This window comes from Myxine glutinosa, chromosome 1, assembly GCF_964187855.1.
Source record: "Myxine glutinosa chromosome 1, kmMyxGlut1.1, whole genome shotgun sequence".
In the NCBI taxonomy this organism is placed as follows: domain Eukaryota; kingdom Metazoa; phylum Chordata; class Myxini; order Myxiniformes; family Myxinidae; genus Myxine; species Myxine glutinosa.
Genome location: NC_136261.1, coordinates 177,449,856 through 177,471,614, shown reverse-complemented (window position 1 = coordinate 177,471,614; position 21,759 = coordinate 177,449,856). Strand labels below are relative to the sequence as shown.

The following is a 21,759-nucleotide window of genomic DNA, read 5'->3' as shown; positions in this document are numbered from 1 at the left end:
AGTAGCACATCTTGCACCATTTAGGCAACATTTAACACCATCTCAACATTGAGCACCTGTGGCTGAGCACGACATTACACAAATCGCTTCATATATTTTGACACCATAGAATTGAACAATACAGCGACATGTACTGATGCAATAAGATTCAAATAGGTTCAAACCCTGGCTGAATCATACCAAAGACTTTAAAAAGGTATGTGCTGTGGTCCTAACTCGACACTCAACATTTAAACGAGAACGGCACTTGGTAGAGCGCATACCTCCGCCAGGCTGAAGTTTGTTTTGTATCTCACTGATAGGCCGGATCCGGATTCGGAACTGAACCAAAATCTAATTGGCTTGCTCTTGTCACCTAACCAACTCTTCCACCAAGTTTAGTCATAACTCATCCATAACTTTTTTAAATACCACGTTATATATCGCTTTTCGCCCAATCTCTCAATGGTGAAGAATCACATACATACATACATCCGGACAGACAAACACTGTTCTGGACAGCTTTGCCCTTTGTGCTACGCCGTAAAAACCCATTGAACTAGAGCTAGTCTAGACCCAGATTCGTTCGCTTGTGTTACCAGCCAAGGTGGAGAATTGCTCGGGAGCAGGAGGAGAATTGCCCGAAGGGAAGGGAGAGACTATTGTAAAGCGTGTGCATGCCTGTGCACACAGATCTACTTTAATACAGATTGTTCATTCTCAGACATAACTTAATCTACGTAAGCAGCGACATCGGAATGAAAAGCTCTGGTTAAAAAAAAAAATTACATTAAAAAAAAGTTGTCTAATTTAACCATAAGTGAAGAATGCAGAAATTCTATGTACTGTATAAATTTGGTCCAGCAAATTGTGTTCATAAGATTCGCAGCATTTCTCTCAGGCCTTGCCTCGTATCTCAGACCCGAGCTTGATTTGCATGCCCAAGGTCTACAGGCTTCACGAGAAGGAAGAATATATGGAAGAGGAGGTGTATAACAAATTGATGATGATGGAAGAGGATGGTGGGAGGAAGATCGATAAATTGGCTTGTGACAGGGATGGGGATAGCAAGGACATGGAAGGGGGGGGGGGGAGGGGGGGGGAGGTGCATTGGTATTAAGGATGGTAGCGGGAGGCTAGTGCCAGAGAGGGGTGCAGTATTGAAGGAATGGTTCAACAGTCATCTAATTTAACCACAACTCCATTTTATACCTCGACTGTGGATTATGCTTCAGCTAGCCACTGTCAGTGAGTGAGTGAGTGAGTGAGTGAGTGAGCAAGTCTCGGAGATCTCGGAGATCTCGCGAGATCTTGGAGACGGCGGCAGGGATTTTCGAAGCTCCACAAGGTCTCCACGTTTTTCGAAGTTAAGTCTGTTCACAATTGTATTTTGTCGAAACTGTAGTTATCTTTCGGTGTGTGAAGTTATTGTGTGCAACTTTGGTTGTTTCTCGGTGTTTATCTTTCATAAATTGATCGTCTGTTTGCCGTGTCGCGAGCAAGGCCTTGTACAGTGTGCACTGTACAACCTTGAGGCTTTGTTTTTCTCTCAGTGGTCTGTCGTTTGTGATCCAATAACTTTCGTTCTCTGTATTCCCAGTCTTTTCACCCATAGCCTACTTCCTTGTGTAAATCTCAACTCAAAAAAAAAAAAAAAAAAACATTTCCTTCTCTGTTCTCATTCGTTTATTCATTCTTATTCGTTCGTTCGTTCTTCGACCACGTGTTTCTCCCCCATTTCCCCAGATAGTTTTCACTCATTAACCTTCAATGTTTACACTTTCCCCTCAAGTTATGTATTCCGTCATATTTTATAACACCTTTTTCTTCTTCTTCTTTAAAAGGCTGCTTTCGACTTGCTCACCAAATCAATTCATCCCAAAAAAAATATCCATCTCCTATAGTGCCTTTGTTCTACATTCCCTAAACTCTCCTGCACTCCATCCTCCATCCAGCGTCCTTAAACGTATTTTTAACTCGAAGGTCACAAGAAACTCATTTTGCAATAAATGTTCGTTTCCCATAAATCGTACACTTTCAAAAATCCAATCTCACCCCTCCCCTCCAAATCTTCCCCATAACCCCTCCCCTCCAAATCTTCCCCATCACCCCTCCCCTCCAAATCTTCCCCATCACCCATCCCTTTCAAATCTCCCCCCTTGCCCCCTCCCTCCTAAACTACCCCCTCACCCCTCCCCGCCAAGACGCCCCCTCGCCCCTCCCCTCCTAGAATCCTGCCTCACCCCTCCCCTCCAAATCTCCCCCATATCCCATCCCTTTCAAATCCCTCCCCTTGTCCCTTCCCTCCCAAACTCCCCCCTCACCCCTCCCCTTCAAATCTCCCCACCCTCATTGCTTCTCAATTTCCCCCCGCTCACTCCCCCTCCTCAAAGCGTCCTCCCCGCTTCTTCCCCCTTCAAACTCTCACCTCCATCTCCCCCAACCTTCTGCCTCGCTCTTCCCCCTCCTCAAATAACACCTCATTGTGGCTCACCCAATCACCATCAAACCTTTTGTCCGCCCCATCCTTCCCTTTCTCCGAGCTATTCTGAAATCTCTGACACACCTTCAACAGCTCTCCCTACCTCTTCCACCTCTTCCACATCTTACCCTACCCCTCCTCCCCCCTGTTCTGTATCTGATGCTCCCCCTTCCTCTTCATTAACGGTATGGACCTCAAACATCCGGGGCCTTCGTTCAAACTTAACCGATCTCTCCATACAGGTTGCTTCTGTCAAACCAGACGTGATCTGCTTAACAGAAACTTTCCTCCTTTATGATGTCTCTGATTCCATAGTATCTCTCCCGGGCTACTCCCTCCTCCGGTATGATAGACCTGAGCCTCGTCCTGGAGGCGGGGTTGCTATCTTTATCAAAAACTCTCTTCCTCACTCGCCCTGCACTGCACTCTCTCCACCTCACCCCCAGGAATACCTCTGGCTACGGCTTCCCCTTCGCTCCCACCTCTTGTTCATATGTGTGTTGTACCGTCCACCAAACAGTGATGACTCCATCTACATCTCGCTGTCTGATGATATGGACCAACTTCTATCTACTCATCCCAACTCTCTCTTCCTCATATGTGGTGATTTCAACTGTCATCATGCCAGTTGGCTGGGTGTGGGTACCTCTCTCACCAGCCATGGCTCCTCAGCAAAGGACTTCTGCGACTCACTGGGACTGACACAATCTGTCAATTTCCCGACCCGGATCTCAGTCAACGGAACATCTTCTCTTCTGGACTTGGTTATGACTAACTTCCCTGAAAATGTCTGCTGCTCTTCTTCTGCTCCGATCGGAACATCTGATCATGTCCTTGTTAAAGTGGACATCTCTCTGACCATCCTCAGGGAGCCTGCTCAGCGTCGACGAGTCTGGCATTTCACTCAGGCCAACTGGCACGGTCTTCAAGCAGCCATCAATCATCTGGACTGGTCTCCCATCTCTACCACCTCTGACATCAACTCATCCTGGGAATTCTTCCAAAGTAAATTGCTCTCTCTCATGCACAGATTTATCCCATCTCGTCTTCAGTTGTCATACCCTTCCTCCCGTCCATGGTACACGGAATCTTGTGGTGAGGCTGTTGCCCAGAAACAACTTGCTTTCGTCTCCTGGAAAGCAAATCCAACGGAAGGAAATCTCATTTCCTTTCACAAAGCCCGAAACAAGTGTGTGTCCACCCTCAGGAGAGCCAGGAAACGATATCTCTCCGTTCTCAAGACCGAACTCTCTTATCTGTCTCCCTCTTCCAAATCCTGGTGGCGTCTGGTCAAATCCGTTTCTGGTGTTTGTTCCCCCTCCATCCCCTCCCTTACCTCAAACGGCTACACAGCTGACTCCGCACGTGAAAAAGCTGAATGCCTCAACTCTGTGTTTGCCTCTAAATCTTGTGTCCCAAACCCATCCCTCTCTGTACCCACCATACCCAGTCGTACCCTGCTGCTCCTGGACTCCGTGTCCTTTCCTCCTGACAAGGTGGAAAAGTTTCTGTCAACCCTCGACTCTGATTCTGCAACTGGACCCGACGGCATCAGCCCACGGGTCCTAAAATCCTGCTCTGCTGCTCTATCTCACCCTCTCTCTGTTCTCTTCACCCTCTCTTTTGCTCAAGGTCAACTGCCATCTGCTTGGAAATCAGCCAACATCACCGCTTTGCACAAAAAAGGTGCAAAAACAGATCCTAGCAACTACAGACCAATCAGCCTTCTCCCAATTATCAGCAAAGTCATGGAATCCATCATTGCTTCTGATATGAAATCTTTCCTCTTCTCCAATGGCTTGATCTCTGATCATCAATTTGGTTTCAGACCAGGTCACTCTACTCTGGACATGCTGCTTCTGCTGTCTCAACAATGGATGGAGGTCCTCAATGCCAAACAGGAAATTAGAGCTGTCTCCCTCGACATATCACGTGCCTTCGACACGGTCTGGCACCCCGCTCTGCTCACCAAACTCTCCTCTTTTGGTATCCATGGAAATCTCCACGCATGGCTGGCGGACTTCCTCTCTAGTCGTCGTCAACGTGTGGCCCTGAATGGGTTTCTCTCATCTCCTCTTCCTGTTCAGGCTGGAGTTCCCCAAGGCAGTGTTCTGGGCCCCGTGCTTTTTCTGGTCTTCATCAATGATCTCTCTGACTCTCTCGAAAATCCTCTCTATCTCTTTGCTGATGACTCCACTCTCTGCCGCTCCATTCCTCTTCCCTCAGATCGGCAGTCTGCTGCCTCCTCACTCTCTGAAGACCTGGACAAAATCACAGACTGGTCAAACAAGTGGAACATGTCTTTCAATCCTGACAAATCTCACACTCTTACTATGTCTCTCCGAAAAGATCGACTGGACAACCCTCCCATCTACTTTCTCAACAATCCTCTCCAAGAAGTTCTGTCGCTCAAGATTTTGGGTCTCACTATCTGCCATGATCTTTCTTGGGAAAACCACATTTCCAAGCTGGCCTCCAAAGCCAGTCGCCGACTGGGCATCCTCCGTCGTGCGAAGTCCTTCCTCGGCACACCTGAGCTCCTCACCACATACAAGGCTTTCATCCGCAGCTCAATGGAATACTGTTCTCCCCTATGGGCCGGTGCTCCTGCCTCACACCTAGCTCGGCTTCACGCTGTTGAAACCAAAGCTTTCAGAATTATTGGAATCTCCCGCGATGAAGCTATCTCTGAGGGCCTTTCACTCACTCACCGCAGGCAGGTAGGTGGTCTTTCTGTCTTCTACCGACTCCTCTCCGGCCTTGCACCCCCAGCTCTCTCTGTGCTCTGTCCCCCAAATATTCCTACAGGTCGCACAAGATCTGCCAGCAACCCTCTGATGGTTAAACTGCCGAAATCTCGGCTCTCCGCTCACCTTCACTCTTTCATTCCTCTTTTCTCCCGCCTCTGGAACAAACTCCCTCACTCCCTTCAATCCCACTCCTCCCTCCAGGTCTTTAAAACAGCTGTTCACCACCATCTCTTATCTTCCCCCATCCAAAACCTTGATCTTTTCTACCCCCGCTAATTCACCCCAGATCCACCTTGTTTGAAATTCCAACTTCTTTCCTGGAAGTCCTGGCAGTGTCCATATGTTTTATACCTCTCCCACTGCCCCCTTCCCACGCCCCCCCCCCAAAGCCCTCGCCCTCTCTCAGATCTCTCGATGTCTCCATGTCTCTCGGTCCCTGCTCTCAAATGTTGTGTTTGTGTCCTTCCCCCTCTCTCCCCATCTTGTCTACCGCTCCCTATGTTATATGTTTTATGTGTCGGTTTGTCTTTCTGTGTGATTAATGTTCGCTCTTTCACGAGCCTCGATATTGTATACAAAAAAAAAAAAAAAAAAAAAAGTCTGTGGTGGTTCTCAGATCTACTGCAATCTAGATACCCTGACAAGGCACTCCATTGTCAATAGCTCTGTTGTTCCCTTTGACCCACAAGAGCAAGACAGCACAAAAGTTCACCAAGTTGCTTTTGACTGCTAAATTGTGCATTCTTTTTTTCAAATCGGCATGGGTGAAACTGCAGAAGTTTAAAAAAAAAAAAGGAAAATGACGGGGATCTGGGGGCATGTCCTTCCTCCCCCTTTCCCGCTCCCCTCTGTAAATTGTTGAAATTTTGATGTCAAAATATGCATTTTGGGGCTGATCTTGTCCAAATTCTAACAAAAAACTATGCAAATAAAAAAAAGTGATATTTGGTGGAATTTTGTTTTATTTCACCTGAGTATCCATTACTAGGAAGAATATTTTCAGTTAGTACAGCATTTTATTATCATAAAATAAATGAATACCACATTCCTTTCCAGGACTTCTGATACACTAGTGGACCTGTTGGTCCAAATTTTCATTGGTCCTCATGGCCTTGTAGTATACCTGCCCCCTGTACTGATTGAGCATTAGCTTGCCTTTCACCAAACCCAGATGTGCTTGAGCTAGGGTGGGGATTATACGTTCGTTATTATTTTTCCCAAATGATGTTACTCTTATTATTGTTGTTAATATTAATTCGATCATTTTGGTGTATTATATTCCACATCACACACATCAGATTCCACATCATGACATATGACACATGACACATGACACATCACACACAGATCACCATGTAATGGAGGGTTTTCCTGGAATCACCCTTGCTCCAATGTAAACCAGAGCAGATTTTGCACCATGGCTTTAATGGCAAATCCACAGAGGAGGTTAAATAGCAAATTTTATCTAAAAGATGGGTGGAATTAACCACCTCCTGCATCAAAGATCCTTGTTAACATTTATTGATCTCGTATGGAAGTGGTCACAAACTCACCGCGACCAACAGACATTATCAGGTTTTGTATTTGTATGCAGCAGAATCGCGTCTTCACTACATGCAATGTAAAGACGACATTTTGGTATTTTCCGTGAAGATCATAGGAGCGAACAGCGATGCGAAACTCCAACAATGGGCGCTATTTCCGTATTTACCAACATAGACTTTCTTCTGCCTGGCGGACATCTGATCACGGTAACTCACTTGCAAGCTTTTGTAGCCGGATAACTTCTACACGAATGTACACCGTTAAGAAACGAATCAGCTTATTGGAATAGCACCTTAATTCCCCAACAAAAAATCATGGCATACTTTTCTGATGACGAAAATAGGGAAACCTCAGTATGGGTTGTTACAAAAATACGGAGTTCCGTGCTATACGGAAGGAGTTTCGCCCATGTATCAATATGTGGTGAAAAAAATTGTTCGATCACATGTATTGTTTCTTAATCATACCTGGGAGTTGCTTGTGGCATCTTCAGGCTGCTTATCCTCCCGAATGCGAAGAAAGCGTGGAAACCGAAGGGAAATTCCTTTCTCAGGGTCCACCTGCAATACACCAAGGAAGAGATGGAGTGAATGATTACACGAGGCAAACTACTAGTTTGGTTTTCTCAAAATTATGGTCACACCTATTCCGCAGGACTTACCAGCCCTAGCGCAGCTTTGTACACGGGCGAGATGGACAGGTCGGCGCACTTGACCTCCCATACCTGCACCGGTTCAAACCAAACGTCTGGCTCCGCACCAGAGTCCCACCGATAGTACGCCCGTGGGAGTGTCAACACCTTTTCCTGCATCATCACAAAGACGACAAACTGCCACTTCCATTTCACTGGTTGAAATGAATTTGTGCCGAACATTCAAACCCTGGTGTTGGGCTAGCGGCTAGGGTGTCAGCTTAGGATCCTAGGTTCCTGGGTTCGAATCCCGGTCGATCGCTGAATTAACGCCAGGGGGGTTGACTCAGCCTGTCATCCTTCCGAGGTCGGCTAATTGAGTACCAGTTCACTGGTAATTCCCTGTTTGTCGTTAAAGGCGGCAAAAAGGGTTGGCGTCAGGAAGGGCATCCGGCCGTAAAACATTGCTTCAAAAAGGGGACCGAAAAACAACAACTACCACGGTTCCCGAAAAAGGCCAACCCCCGCTTGCGGGGAAAAATGGCCTCTAAAGGTGGTTATTTTTAATTTTTTTAAATTTATTCAAACTGGTGCCTGGTGTTGAGCCTGGTGTTGGTGTAGCGGCTAGGGTGCCAACTTAGGATCCTAGGATCCTGGGTTCGAATCCCGGTCGATCGCTGAATTAACGCCAGGGGGGTTGACTCAGCCTGTCATCCTTCCGAGGTCGGCTAATTGAGTACCAGTTCACTGGTAATTCCCTGTTTGTCGTAAAAAGGCGACAAACAGGGTTGGCGGCAGGAAGGGCATCCGGCCGTAAAACATTGCTTCAAAAAGGGGACCAACAAAAAACAACAACAACCACCACGGTGCGCTTTGCAGGGAAAATGGCCTCTAAAGGTGGTATTTTTTTTATTCAAACTCCCAAAGGATAAGGCCCACCTTGAAGAAGGTGCCATATGTCTCCAAGTCTTCATCCTTAAAACCTGTGCCAATCTGAGACGTAAGGGAACAATAATGCCGATGACCAATATAAATCATACAATGGTGGTAAATGTCAATTTTGATCGTGGACGTGTGGCCCTGCCTTGCAGATGGTCTGAAACTCCTCATTCTCCACATCGTAACAAGCAAGCAGGAAACCTCCATACGTGCCGGTTCGTTTTCCTTTGCCGTGATAGCCACCGATCACCACAAGATCCAGTGTGTCGCCCACTCCCTCAAGGTAGTCTTTCTTTAGCTGCGGGGTTGGAAGAACGGGGAGGGCTTGGTTAAGCAATTGATTGTTTCCGGCAAGTAACTAAACAATGAACAATTTATGTTAATAACAATTTGCGGCAAAAAGGGTTGGCGTCAGGAAGGGCATCCGGCCGTAAAACATTGCTTCAAAAAGGGGACCAAAAAAACAACAACAACCACGGTTCCCGAAAAAGGCCAACCCCCGCCTTGCGGGGAAAAATGGCCTCTAAAGGTGGTTTAAGTAACTAAAGACCCTGACGCTAATAGAAAATTAAGAGGAAAAAAAATATGTCACATTTCAAGCAGATTGAATTTCTTAAAATCCACAACCCAAATGAATATTAACTCTGATAATTCGCAACAGTTAACTTCAGGTGAACCCCGCTATTTTGCAACGAATAAATGGTGAAGTATTACAAACAATGGTGGTGTACTTTAAGAAGGATATACAATAGGTGAGGCAATCTTGATGATGCGGAACCAGAAACAACACCAAAGATCACGCCTCCGTCTCCCCCAGAAATTACAGTAGATTGCAACTTGTTTGCGAGTGTGCAAGGAACCATACGCTGTTTAAATTCACTCGTTTTCATCCACCAGCATATCGCCCCACCTTGGCTGCTTTGTGGGCTGACAGTTTGGCCTAGAAGTATGCATACTTGCCTGTGAGCTGTTTAGCCTGGGTTCGATTCCCGACCCAGCTATAAATTGTCATCCCGGTGTTTCACAGGCAGGGCGATCCATCAATGTGTGTGCCGTCTCTCGGATGGAGGTTAAACTGGCGTCCCGTCTGCCAGCATTCATTGGTGGATATTAAATATCCCACGGTAGGTGAGCCATCGCCGGCACCATGAACAAATTACAAATTCCTGCCCTAACCGACAGAGAGCACTCGCGCCCTCAGCCAATGATGCAACCCAGCACAAATGAAGAGGCTACTTTGTGATGACGAATCATAAGTGGTGATCTGCTTTTATTTTACGATTGCAGACTTAAAAAACAAAAAAGCATTGTGACCATAACCGACTCCAAAATGAAAATCATTAAATGTAAATCAAAAAGCTTTATGATCACAAAGGAAAAGCTCCAAGTGGGCTGTTTATGCAGAGCAGGAATTTAGAATTTGATCGCAGTGCCAGCGATAACGTGCCCGCTCTTGGTTGAAAGACAGTCAGTGGCATCCTTTATGCCTGTCCGACAGTCGGCACATTTAGCAACACAAACCCGTACGAGTTGCTCAATGTACCGGTGGTGCTTAGAATAACCTGTAGTAGTTAATTTACCTTGAAACAGTCTCATTTAGGTTCTGTCAAATTGATGCTGAGAATAACCTATTCGCCCAGCTACAAAGTGTCGGATTGGTGCTTCACAGGAGTGTGCCGTTCCTCACATGGATGTTAAGCTGGGAGTCTTGTCTGCTCGCATTAGGTAGTCGATGCTAGAGATTGCAAAATTTCATTTGTGACATGTAGGGGAGTGTGAATGAATGAATGAATGAATGAATGATCGTTTTAAGGCCATTTTTCCCCGCTAAAGCGGGGGTTAGCCTTGCGGGCCCCATGACAATCATGGTTCCCTGTTTGAGGCAATGTTTTTATGGCCGGATGCCCTTCCTGACGCCAACGCTTAGTCGCCTCTTACGATGCGCAGGGATACGGTGTACCTATTCTAAATCGGGGTACACACCGTGATCATTCATCCCAGCAAGTTGGTACTCAATTTGCCGACCTCGGAAGGATGACAGGCTGAGTCAACCCCCCTGGCGTTAATTCAGCGATCAACCGGGATTTGAACCCAGGATCCTGGGATCCCAAGCCGGCACCCTAACCGCTAAGCCAACACCAGGGATCAAGAAAAGTGTAGAAGAAGAAAATTAATGTGTAAATCAAGTAGATTTACCTGAGCCTCGACTTTGCCATTGAAAATACGTAAACTTAATATATATATTAAAAATATTTAAAAGAATGATGTATAACCCTCACTGATTCGAACTTTCTCCAACCCTGTTTTTCTCTTAGAGATTGAGAAGCAACCAATCTCCTCAGTCACGCGAAGGCATATTATCTATTAGAAACAGAAGGCTTTGTTTATTTTGTAAGATGTTAGAAATCTCTGTTATCTCTATGACTTGACATTTTATGGCTGGGAGAGTTGCATATGAAGAAAGAAAAAGAGCTGACCCAACGAGTTGAAGACACGAAATTGCCTGTTATCTTTCTTGAACCTTACCTGACCCCGCTCTTTGATCTCTGACTATAAAAAAAAGCCATGCCACGGCACCCTCGGAGAGTTCTTGGTTCATTTTCTTGTCTGAATGTGTGTAGAATGTAGCGTGGTGATTTCGTTTTATTCGTGTATGTGTAACTCAAATGGAAGTATATTCTGTAAATACCTTTGGTGAAAATGAATCAAGTATTACTATGTGTCATTAAATCATTAATTGTCTTCTGAGACGAAATGTGGACATTTAATTCTCTCGAGTCTTGTCAAATCAATTCAAAGGCTAATATTAGATTAAACAAAAAATTCCACAACAGGAGTTATCGCCGGCACCCTCAACAAATTACAAACTTATGCTTTAACATCAGCAGTATAGTCACGTCACCCAGAAATGAAACAGCCTGTGGGCCAAACTTGCAATCGATTCCCTTCCCAATATGCATACGATACGAAACGAGTACTTCAGTGATCTCCATTCTACATCAACAACAAAAACAAGACTTGCAATTCATAGTGCTTCAGTGACAACATACATGTTCACACAAGTGCAACAGCACAGCTTCAGAATATTATAAAAACCATTTTCACCCAAGTTAACGCTTTCAGGCATGTTCACGTGATGATCATGTAACAAAAATTAGACCATATTCACCTGATATGAGGACACGTAGAAATAATATACAATGACCTGAGGACAGAGGCCTGCAGCATCAGTGAACTAATCTATAGCAGAGACTAAACTGAGCGTGAAAGCCACACACCAATGCAATCCAATTTGCGCAATATTAAATTTGTACTTTATTTGTGCCGAATCTTGTAAATATTTTCAAGTTTTTGTGCATTATTCTTTCACGGCCGAACTTAAGCACCTAAAGGTCCGAAATTTTGGGTACTTCAAAATCTGGGCACGGTTTTAGGCGACCACACGATGGCCTGGACTTCCGTTTTGAGGCCAACAAAGGCCGCTATAAAGTGTATATTGGGTTGTGGGCTCAGGCGGTGCTGCCGCCGGTCCGCAGGAAAAAGGTAGCCACCATTAGGCTAAGAACTCCATCGCTTTTCAATGCCCAACACATCCCGAAACCCCCGCCAGGGAAAGCTAACCCAACCGGGATGTGCGGGGTAACTGCCCTCCCTCCCCTGGGCAGTGCCGGGTATCCCCTGCCAGTAAATAATATTACACATTTAGCGCCAACGGGTCGAGGCTGGAGAAACGAAATTCAAAGGCTAAGGGAATGGATATGTACTATCTTCTTCAACATCACTTCACATCGTTATAAAAACCCGAATTGTCCATAAATGCAAAGCGATGTCGATTCGATGCATATCGACCGGAGCAAATATGTCCGTAAGGTCCACCTCAGCAAACTCATCTACTTTAACAAACTGATCCAATCGCCATCAGATGTTGCAAATCATGCTTTAAATTTACTCGAGAGTTTAGCAACTTTATCAGTACAGTATTATCGTTAAGTACCCCGTTACACCACGTCAAGGTACAAGTCGTTCGTTTGTAACTGGCATTTGTAATACTTGAGATTGTGTTTACCACAACTTGACCTGCCTTCAGGTAAAGCGTCTCCAATATGCCACGTCAACTTATTGAGATTTCAAACCTCACCTTTAGCCAGTTGTGGGAGCGCTTGGCAATTTCATATGTGGCATCTTTATCCAGAGTTTTCACCATAAGCCCCTCACATGAGTCTGTAACACAAAGGTAAAGATCCAACCAAATGTGCTTCATGCATGATGAGGGCTTCCAGCTGTGATCAAGATGTAGCATTCTACTTGAATATGGCAGTTGCTTTTAACTATTCTCCTGAGGAACACAGAGGCGTTACCGCGGATTGATTGCTCCAAGAAGTCGGCGATGTCTTCTGTACTGCTGCTCACCATGCAGCGTGCGAACAGAAACTCACCCTCCCGCTCGTGAAATGCACCATGGAGCAACTCTCGCCGTTCACGCAACGGCCGTCGTACCAAAGACTGTCCCGAAAACATACAACATTCATGAGATTTCATACGACTGGGACCACACACATATGCAAACAAGAGTGAGAGGTACATTTATACGATAAAGGTGAAATTGTGTATTTATCCCCATGCTTTATGAAAAAGAAAACTGGGCGATATCGTAAGTCTGTCTGTCTGGTGGCCCGTCACGCTATCTCCTTCTAAACAGTTGTGTGGAAATTCAAACTTGGTAGTTGTGATGTTTACATGGCATTAAAGTGCAAGAGGAGCAACACTTTTGGCCCCCGCCCTAAGTCAAATACCAAACTAGAGGTTCCAGGGAACCTGAACTCAACTGGTCTATATCAATATGGTTAGAATATGCATAATAGAACCACAATCTATATAGTTTATATGTGCTAAAGAGGTACAGTAACGTTGAAGGTATCTCATGTTTAAACAGGAAACGAGAAAAAATTGAGTTTTAAGTGAGGCATGAAAAGTAAAACTACAATTACTTTTCTCAGATTTCAGACTTGAATTTATTATATGTGTTGAGGTTTGTTACATACTGTCTACACACCAAGTTTCAGCCTTCCAGCTACATTAGGAAGTACCAGATTGACAAAAATTGATTTTTCGATATGGCCACCCTGCCGCGACCATTTTTGGGCGTGCAACGCCCAAATGCAATCCCAAACTAGTTTATGTCTTAAAGATGCTGCATAACAAGTTTCATCAAATTTAATCAATATTTGTGACTTTTAGCACGTAGACGTCGAATTATTTACAGACGACAGACAGACGGACACTGGGTGTCGACAAAAACTCAGCTGGACATAGTCCAGTTGAGTTTAAAATGCAATTCCAAGTCTGGCCAGCTGGTTTGGGAAAGACTTTTTTTTCTTTTACCCCCGTTAAAACACCCCAAATCCGCCTCTTTAAACCCCCAACTTCTTTCCTGAAATTCATAGTAGTGTTCATTTGCTTTATACCGTGTACCCCTCCCTCCTCCCCAGCCCTCCTCCTCCTACAGATCTACCGACGTCCCTGTTCTCTACTGTTGTTGTGCGTGTGTGCTTCCCTCTCTCTCTCCCTCTTGTCTCCCACTCCCTTCATTGTATGTTTTATGTGTCTATGCCTGTGTTAATGTTCAATGTGTTAGCTCTTACACGAGCCTCGATTCTGTATTAAAAACAAAAACACGGATGAACTAGAATCCGGGCACTCGGTAGAGCGCATACCTTCGCCGCAGCTACTGTTCTGTACTTGGCATGGGAGTGTATGCGATGTGAAACTTTATGTGAAATGCGATCGATTTTTAAAAATCAGAATTTGAGCAAATCTGTTTCATTCGTCTGTTAATATGCCTCCCCGATTGACAAATCTGCAATTTGAATTTCATTTGAGGTTGAAATGATTGCGGGAGATCGCGTTATAGTGATGACGTCTTGGATGGACATCCTCTTCTTCAGTCGCTCATAACTTTGAGTGAAATACGATCGAGTTAAAAATAGTCAGAATTTGAGCAAATCTGTTTCATTCGTTTGTTAATATGCCTCATCTCTTGACAAATCTGCAATTATAATTTTTTTTGAGGTTGAAATGATCGCGGGAGATCGCGTTATAGTGATGACGTCCTGGATGGACATCTTCTTCTTCAGTCGCTCATAACTTTGAGTGAAATACGATCGAGTTAAAAATAGTCAGAATTTGAGCAAATCTGTTTCCCAAAATCTAATCAAATGTGTCCCGTATAATAACCAATCATCCCACCAAATTTCATGCAATTCGGTTGAATACTTTTTGAGTTATGCGATTAACATACACACACACAGACATACAAATAAATACACAGCGATCAAAACATAACCTTCCGCTTTTGCGAAGGTAAAAATACGGACGACAGACACTGGGTGTCGACAAAAACTCAGCTGGATATGGTTCAGTTGAGTTAAAAATGCAATTCCAAGTCTGGCCAGCTGGTTTGTGAAAGACTTAGGCCAGAGTTCAATCTCAGCTGACCCCACAAGGTGGGACGAATTGCACCGTAAAAGACGCAGTAGTGGAATACGATAATGGCCATATAATGAATTCAAATCTATGACACTTGTCTGATTTGCTTCCCATCCAATGATTGACACGAACAATAACATCATTCATGATATAAATATTTATGCAGGATGTTTCTTTGAACGCCAACTCTTTCCCAAACAACTCATAAAAAATAGTTATATATTACAATAACAATGACCGATAATAACATCTTTATTCAGGATATTGTGATAAATGGAAATTCCTTTCTACCCAGATGAGACGCATCTCCAGTTGTTCAAGCAGTTTCCTCTGCGAGATTGCATTTCCTATCCTAAAAAATGCCAGTGGTTACAAAGTAAAACTTAAAAGACCTTCAGTGGAAAACAAAACTAAAGTTATTAATCACCATTTTAAACAATGTTTACATTAATCAAGGAGTGCTAAAGTTACTGATGAAATGGGCCCAAACTCCTTGTGTTTCTCACCTCTCCGTTGAGGTAAAGCAGGTCAAATGCGTAAACACACACCTGCACCTTGATCTCAGAGGCATCCACATCCTGTTGGGAACATTCCATTAAAAACACCATGAGATATGGAAATTGCAGCAGGGAAAATACTGTTAATTACAAGCGTGACCACCACCATGATCACTCAAATGTATCACAAAGTTCATTTTGCAAGATTAGAAAAGTGCACAAGATTGAGGCACCATGTGACTGAAAGCAGTGGAGACCTGGACTCGTTTTTTCCCCACTGGGTCAAAGGCCCATGCAAGAGCTGTTGCACAAATCACACACGCATGCAGACAGACATGAGATAACAAAGAACTTTGTTCAGACAAACACGTCGGCGACCTTGGGGAAAGTGATCTCATTTCCTGTATAACTTTGAGTGCTGGTGACGCCACCTTGTGAAGTTGCCTCTCTCTTGACAGTCAGTGGATTACAAAGAAATCCAAAACCTCGCCCTCCCCTTCCCTCACCATTCCGACAATTGACATTAATCGTGCTCCTGCCAGTCATTTCCCACATATTCAAAATCAGAAAATGGGAGAAAGAGAGAGAGAGAACTTCCCTGGTATAATAGAGGAGGACGCTTAATGCAAGAGAGACCCGAACTGGATTAAAAATGAATGAGGCACAAGACAATTTTGCATCTATTACTACAAGCAGAACCGTCCGTCTGACCATCCGTTAATGTGTGTGTCACGCTTCTTCTAAAGGGTTCCTGCTGTCGTGGAATAATTAAAATGGTATCATTGGAAAACGAATGTTCTATTTACAATTTACATGGTTGGCAAGCTAATAATATCTTTACTTGGAACAAAAATTTGTGTCCGCATAATCATAACTTGCCTGTTTTTTAAAAAGCCCGTGTTTCCAGGATTGAAGAAGAAAAATAATCAGGAACGCGAGCTTTAATGCAGGGGTTCTTGCTTTTTGAAGTCTTGTGTGTGTGTCTGTGTGTTAATTGGAATGAAAATTTGTGTCCGTTGAATCAAAGAGATCCCCGTTTCAGAACTCCTCTTTCCAGGACTGAGGAAAAAGTGAGAATGGGTGCTTCATGTGGCGGTTCCAACAGTCACATTTATTAATCGACAACAGCAGTAACCCTTTAGAACGACATTGGAGGAGCACAAAAAATTATATAGAATTACATAGTAATACTTTTCGAAGCAATAGAAAAATATTTAATTGCATGGACGAAGCACACAAACAACCACAGCCATGCCAACAACAATTGCATGCTATAAAAGATCATTTTTTGCATGTTAGTCTTCCTTTTACACCCTCATTGATACCCACAGAGAGACATGCAATATTTTTTGTGAAATAAAACATGCGGTGTTTTGATTAAACCCGTCAGTGAAGTGATGAGTAAGTACGTCTAGTGTCTGATTAAAGAAGACAGGACCATTGGAAAAATGAACGACAGTGCAATGTTTAGCCAGAACCAAAATTACAGGTAAAACTACAACAGCACTCGGTAGAGCACATACCTCCACCAGGCTGAACAGTTTACGTTTTGTATCCCCCTGATAGGATGAATATGAGCAATCTAATTGGCTTATTCGGCTCACCTAACCAACTCATCCACCTAGTTTTGTCATAACTCGCTAACTTTTTGGAGATATCGTGTTACATTATAGTTTTTGGCTCTATCCCTCAATGGTGAAGAATCACTTTTAAAATGATAGTATCTGGATCCAGATCTTCACCAAAATCTAATCAATTCATTCATTCAGTCACACACCCCACCTGTCCACCAAGTTTCGTCCGAAACTATCCACAACTTTTTGAGAAACCCTGCTCATCGGAAAACAGAAAGATACATTCAAACTACACCGACCCATTGCCAAATAAATAAATAACATATCCTCCAGCATGCGACATTGCATTTGGCACACAGCGATACTACCGTGCAATACATGGAGGTTGAATTGGGAGGGAGTGGTGTGCAATATTTGACTCGTTGATTAATTGCGTAATAAAAATAAATAAATAATAATCATAAAATAATTAATTTCTTAATCAATTGACTAATATAATATCTAAACCACCACCGTTTCATCTGAATATGTAACTTTTTGAAAATCAATCAAATAAGTAATTAATCAAACAATTAATCAATAAATCAAAATACCCTTTACAGCCAAATCACTTGGTCATTGTCTTGTCCAAATATCAGCTTCCTAGTTCAAAAGGTGCCTGAGATATTGAGCAGATGAGAAAGAAAACAAATAAGTACTTAATAAATCGATGATAACTAAGTAATTCATCAATGAATAGATCGATCAAAAAATATAAAATACCGTTTTTGCCAAAGCACGTGCTCACTATTTTGACCCAATTTCAGCTTCGTAGCTCAAAGGATGGCTGAGATATCACCCGGACAAACAAACAAACAAACAAAGAAATATGTCGTGCATAGCACCATACTTGCAAAATCCCTAAAATAACTGGTTGGCCTATGATGACTTCAAAAATAATTGGTGGTTGAATTCAGTGACCAGATATGCAAATCCTCTTAAAATTTCAAGTCATTCAGATGAAAATTGACGATTTTAGAAATTTGACAAATTTGGTGACCTTTGGCCTATGTTGACCTATTGACCTTTTGACCCCAGAAACAATAGGCTTCCTCCTGCTTATGACCAACTCTGCCAATTGGTGAAGTTTATTGAAGATTGGTTGAAAATTGTGACCTGTAGGCGACTGTCATACAGACAGACAGACAGAATAAGAGAATGAAAAATCTTCAATTTTTGCAAGTAACAAGAAGACCGCATGCAGAGCACGATACTTGCAAAATCCACACCTCCCAAAATAAAACGTTGCCATGGATACATCCAATTGTCCATTTCATGAAGATTAAAATTGACGATTTTAATCAAAATTCAGGTCAACGAGATGGAAATTGATGATTTTTCAGATGGAAATTGATGATTTTAGAAGTTTTTACTTGAGTTGACCTTTGACCTCAAAAATGGTTTGTTTCCCAATTTAGTGACTCAAAATGCAAATGATGATCAATTTTCAAGTCAATCCGATGAAAAATGACAATTATAGAAATTTGACCTCAAAATCAATAGGCTTCCTTATGACCAACTCTACCATCTGTTGAAGTTTTGTGAAGCTCGGTTTAAAATTATGACCTGTAGGCGATTGACAGGCAGGCAGACAAACAGGCAGACAGACAGACAGATTAACGCACAAGACCAACCAATATACTTGAAAAATCTTCGATTTTGCAAGCAACAAACAAGAAAGAAAGCAACAAACAAAACAAACGGAGTGGAAACCGAGTACTCCCTTTCATTGAGCGTCATCGCTGGGCCCCCTTCGGTGCCCAGCGATGACATCATGCAGCACCTGGAGATGGAATAGGAAAGGAGTGGCGTACAACAGAGGTAAAAACACGCTCCGTCCACCTTGGTGTCAGAGGAAACAAGGGAGATAAATAAGTAGAACTTAAAAGTGCAGCGTTCGTCGAGTCCCGGCGAGTGTTGATATAATTTCACTTGTTTATGGTTTCTGCTGCAGCATCAAACTGAAACTAAGCCTTTTTTGTAGTTGGTGAAGTGTCATTGATTTTCAAAGGCGTTTCATTATGAAGAGGAGATTTATGAAGAGAAAGCACGAGGCTTTGTATTTTATTGTTAACATGATACCCTAGTGTAAGCCACAAATCGTATATGCCTTGCGTTTCCTTGTTGTCAGCACTTGGAAGGGTTGGATCTGCCGGTTCTCCCGGTCCCAAGCCACTGCCTCTGCGTCCAGCACGCAGCTCTTCACGTGGTCCTGCATCACCTTTGAACACAAGAAGAGCAATCACCAATAACAACCAACCTCTAACTTAGGGATATGTATTTATGACTTTAAAAAAGCATTCACTCTCTATGTCACTTCAGAGAGTTCTTCAAGCATTAAAAGGTAGCGTTTTGATGCTATTTACACATTGTAATTGAATTAACCATTTTGCAAAGTAAACAGTAAATTTCCTTTGCAAACGTTATGGAAACATAGGTGGTGGGTGGGTAGCACTGGTGCAGCACAAGGATTTGTATGAAAAGTATATTTGAATTTTTTGGGCATGTCTTGGATGATTGCACGCATCTCATGCATATAACCTGAACACAACAACAACATGCATTTTAAAGGCCATTTTCCCTGCTGGAGCGGGGGTTAGCCTTGCGGTCCCCATGACAATCTTCTCCATTTTGCCCTATTTTCTGCATCTCTCCTTGTTAACCCCCTTGCCCGCATTTCTTCTTCCACCATCTTTAGCCAAGTCTTTCTCGGTCTTCCCCGTCTTCTACTTCCTTCTACATTCATTTCCATCACTCTTCTCAACCAGTCACTTTCATCCTTCCTCAACACACGACCAAACCATCTCAACCTGTTCCTCTTCACAGCATCAATCACAGGCTCTATCCCCATCATCTTTCGCAATTCATCATTTGTCTTCCTCTCTCTCAACGATACTCCGCACATCCGTCGAACCATTCGCAATTCCACCCTTTCCAACCTTCGTTGCTGCTCTACGTTCATTACCCATGTCTCGCTCCCATAAATCATAACACTTCTCACACATGCAGCATACACCTTTCCCTTCAGCTTCAACGACACTCCCCTCATCATCAGCACGCCACTCAATTCCCGAAACTTCTTCCATGCACATCTCACTCGAGCAACCGTTGCCGAGTCTGATCCACCTTCTCCATTCAGCATGTCTCCGAGGTAGCAAAATGTTTTCACACCTTCCAGCTTCACGCCGTCTCCAAGATCCAACTCAACATTTCCTCCATCTGCAGCTCCCTCTGTGCACACCTTACATTTGAATGTAGCTGCCACACTGGTTAATGACCCTCTCAGACCACTACATTTTTGATGAACCCACTCAGCGCACATTGTACACTGAATGGAGTTCACTCCGACACCCTTCCGACACACAGCACAGGGCCACTTCCCAGTTCTTTCCACCTCGCCACATGCTTTACCACTTGCCATCACCTTCGTCTTTCCGATATTCACCTTCAGACCTTTTGTCTCCATACATTCCTTCCGCGTGTTCATCTTTTCCTTCAGTCCATCCATACTTTCCGCAATCAACACCAGATCATCTGCATACAACAACTCCCATGGTAAACCCTCCTTTACGTTCTGAGCCAGCACCTCCATCACAGCTACAAATAGTAGTGGACTTAGTACAGACCCCTGATGCACTCCCACCTTCACCTCAAACTCACCACTGTTCCCGTCCTTCGTCCTTACAGCTGTGCGCGCTCTTTTGTACATTGCCATCACTACTCTGATCAACCATTCCTCCACTCCTAACTTCCTCAATGCCCATGTCAATACTTTGCGTGGAACCCGATCGAATGCTTTCTCCAGATCAACAAACCCAAGAAACAACTTCTTCCTCTTCTCCATGTACTTCTCCTGCAACTGCCTCACAATGAAAAGCGCATCTGTCGTTCCTCTTCCTGGCATGAATCCAAACTGCATTTCGTCGATCTTCACTTTCTTCCTTATCCTCCTCTCCAACACCCTTTCCAATACCTTCATTCCATGCTCCAATAACTTTATCGCTCGGTACGAGCCACACTCCAGAGGGTCACCTTTCCCCTTGTATAGAGGGACGAGGGTACTCAGTTCCCAAGGCACTGGAATGCGGCCTTCTTTCACCACCAGATTACAGATCTCTGTCATTCTCTTCCCACCCCAACTTCCTGCTGCCTTCAACATATCTCCCACAACTCCCGTCGGCCCTCCCGCTTTTCTACCCTTCATTGCTTTTATCGCTTCCTCAACTTCCTTCTCAGTTATCTTCTCTGCCGGTCCTAAAACTGGGTTACTCTCCATGTTGCCATCCCATTCATTCTCTGTATTCAACAGCATTTCCATATATCTTTTCCATCTTCCTTTAATTCCATCTGGGTCGACAACGATTTGTCCCACTTCATCCTTCAAGCAACTCACCACCATCACATCACACCTCTCTTTCGCTATCTGCTTTGCAATCCTGAATACTGCTTTCTGACCCTCTTCCGAATCCAAGCGTTCTCCGAACATTTTCCTACATGCCTCCTGCGCCTTTGCTACCTCTTTCTTTGCAGCCTTCCTGGCTGCCTTATAACTTTCATGCTCTGCTGCTTCTGCTCCCGTACCCTTCGCCTTCTGCCACTCCTTGAACTTCTTCCTCTTCTCGTCAATCCTCTTTCCAACTTCATCATCCCACCACCATGTTTCCGAGTGCCTCGGTGGTCCTTTTGTCCATCCACATACCTCACCAACGGCTCCCAACAGACTAGCTTTCATTGACATCCAACCACTTTCAAGCTCAACCGCATCATCCTCGACCCTACTCAGCCTCTCTTTTAATGTCTCCCTTACTGTCACCTCTTTCAACCTCCACACCTTCAT

The 21,759-nt window shown here is 43.9% G+C and overlaps 1 protein-coding gene across 2 annotated transcripts in view; it reads right to left on the bottom strand.

Moving 5' to 3' along the window:
• The window catches only part of LIG1 (DNA ligase 1), a 100,673-nt gene that overhangs the window by 2,004 nt on the left and 76,910 nt on the right, over positions 1-21,759 (bottom strand). For both annotated transcript variants that reach the window (XM_068122844.2, XM_068122851.2), the window contains exons 18-25: positions 19,033-19,143; positions 15,319-15,390; positions 12,685-12,829; positions 12,465-12,547; positions 8,472-8,624; positions 8,327-8,380; positions 7,418-7,561; positions 7,224-7,316 (exon numbers count right to left, since the gene is read on the bottom strand). In XM_068122844.2, coding sequence (XP_067978945.2) covers positions 7,224-7,316; positions 7,418-7,561; positions 8,327-8,380; positions 8,472-8,624; positions 12,465-12,547; positions 12,685-12,829; positions 15,319-15,390; positions 19,033-19,143 — 855 coding nt within the window. The remainder of the gene's footprint in view (positions 1-7,223; positions 7,317-7,417; positions 7,562-8,326; positions 8,381-8,471; positions 8,625-12,464; positions 12,548-12,684; positions 12,830-15,318; positions 15,391-19,032; positions 19,144-21,759) is intronic.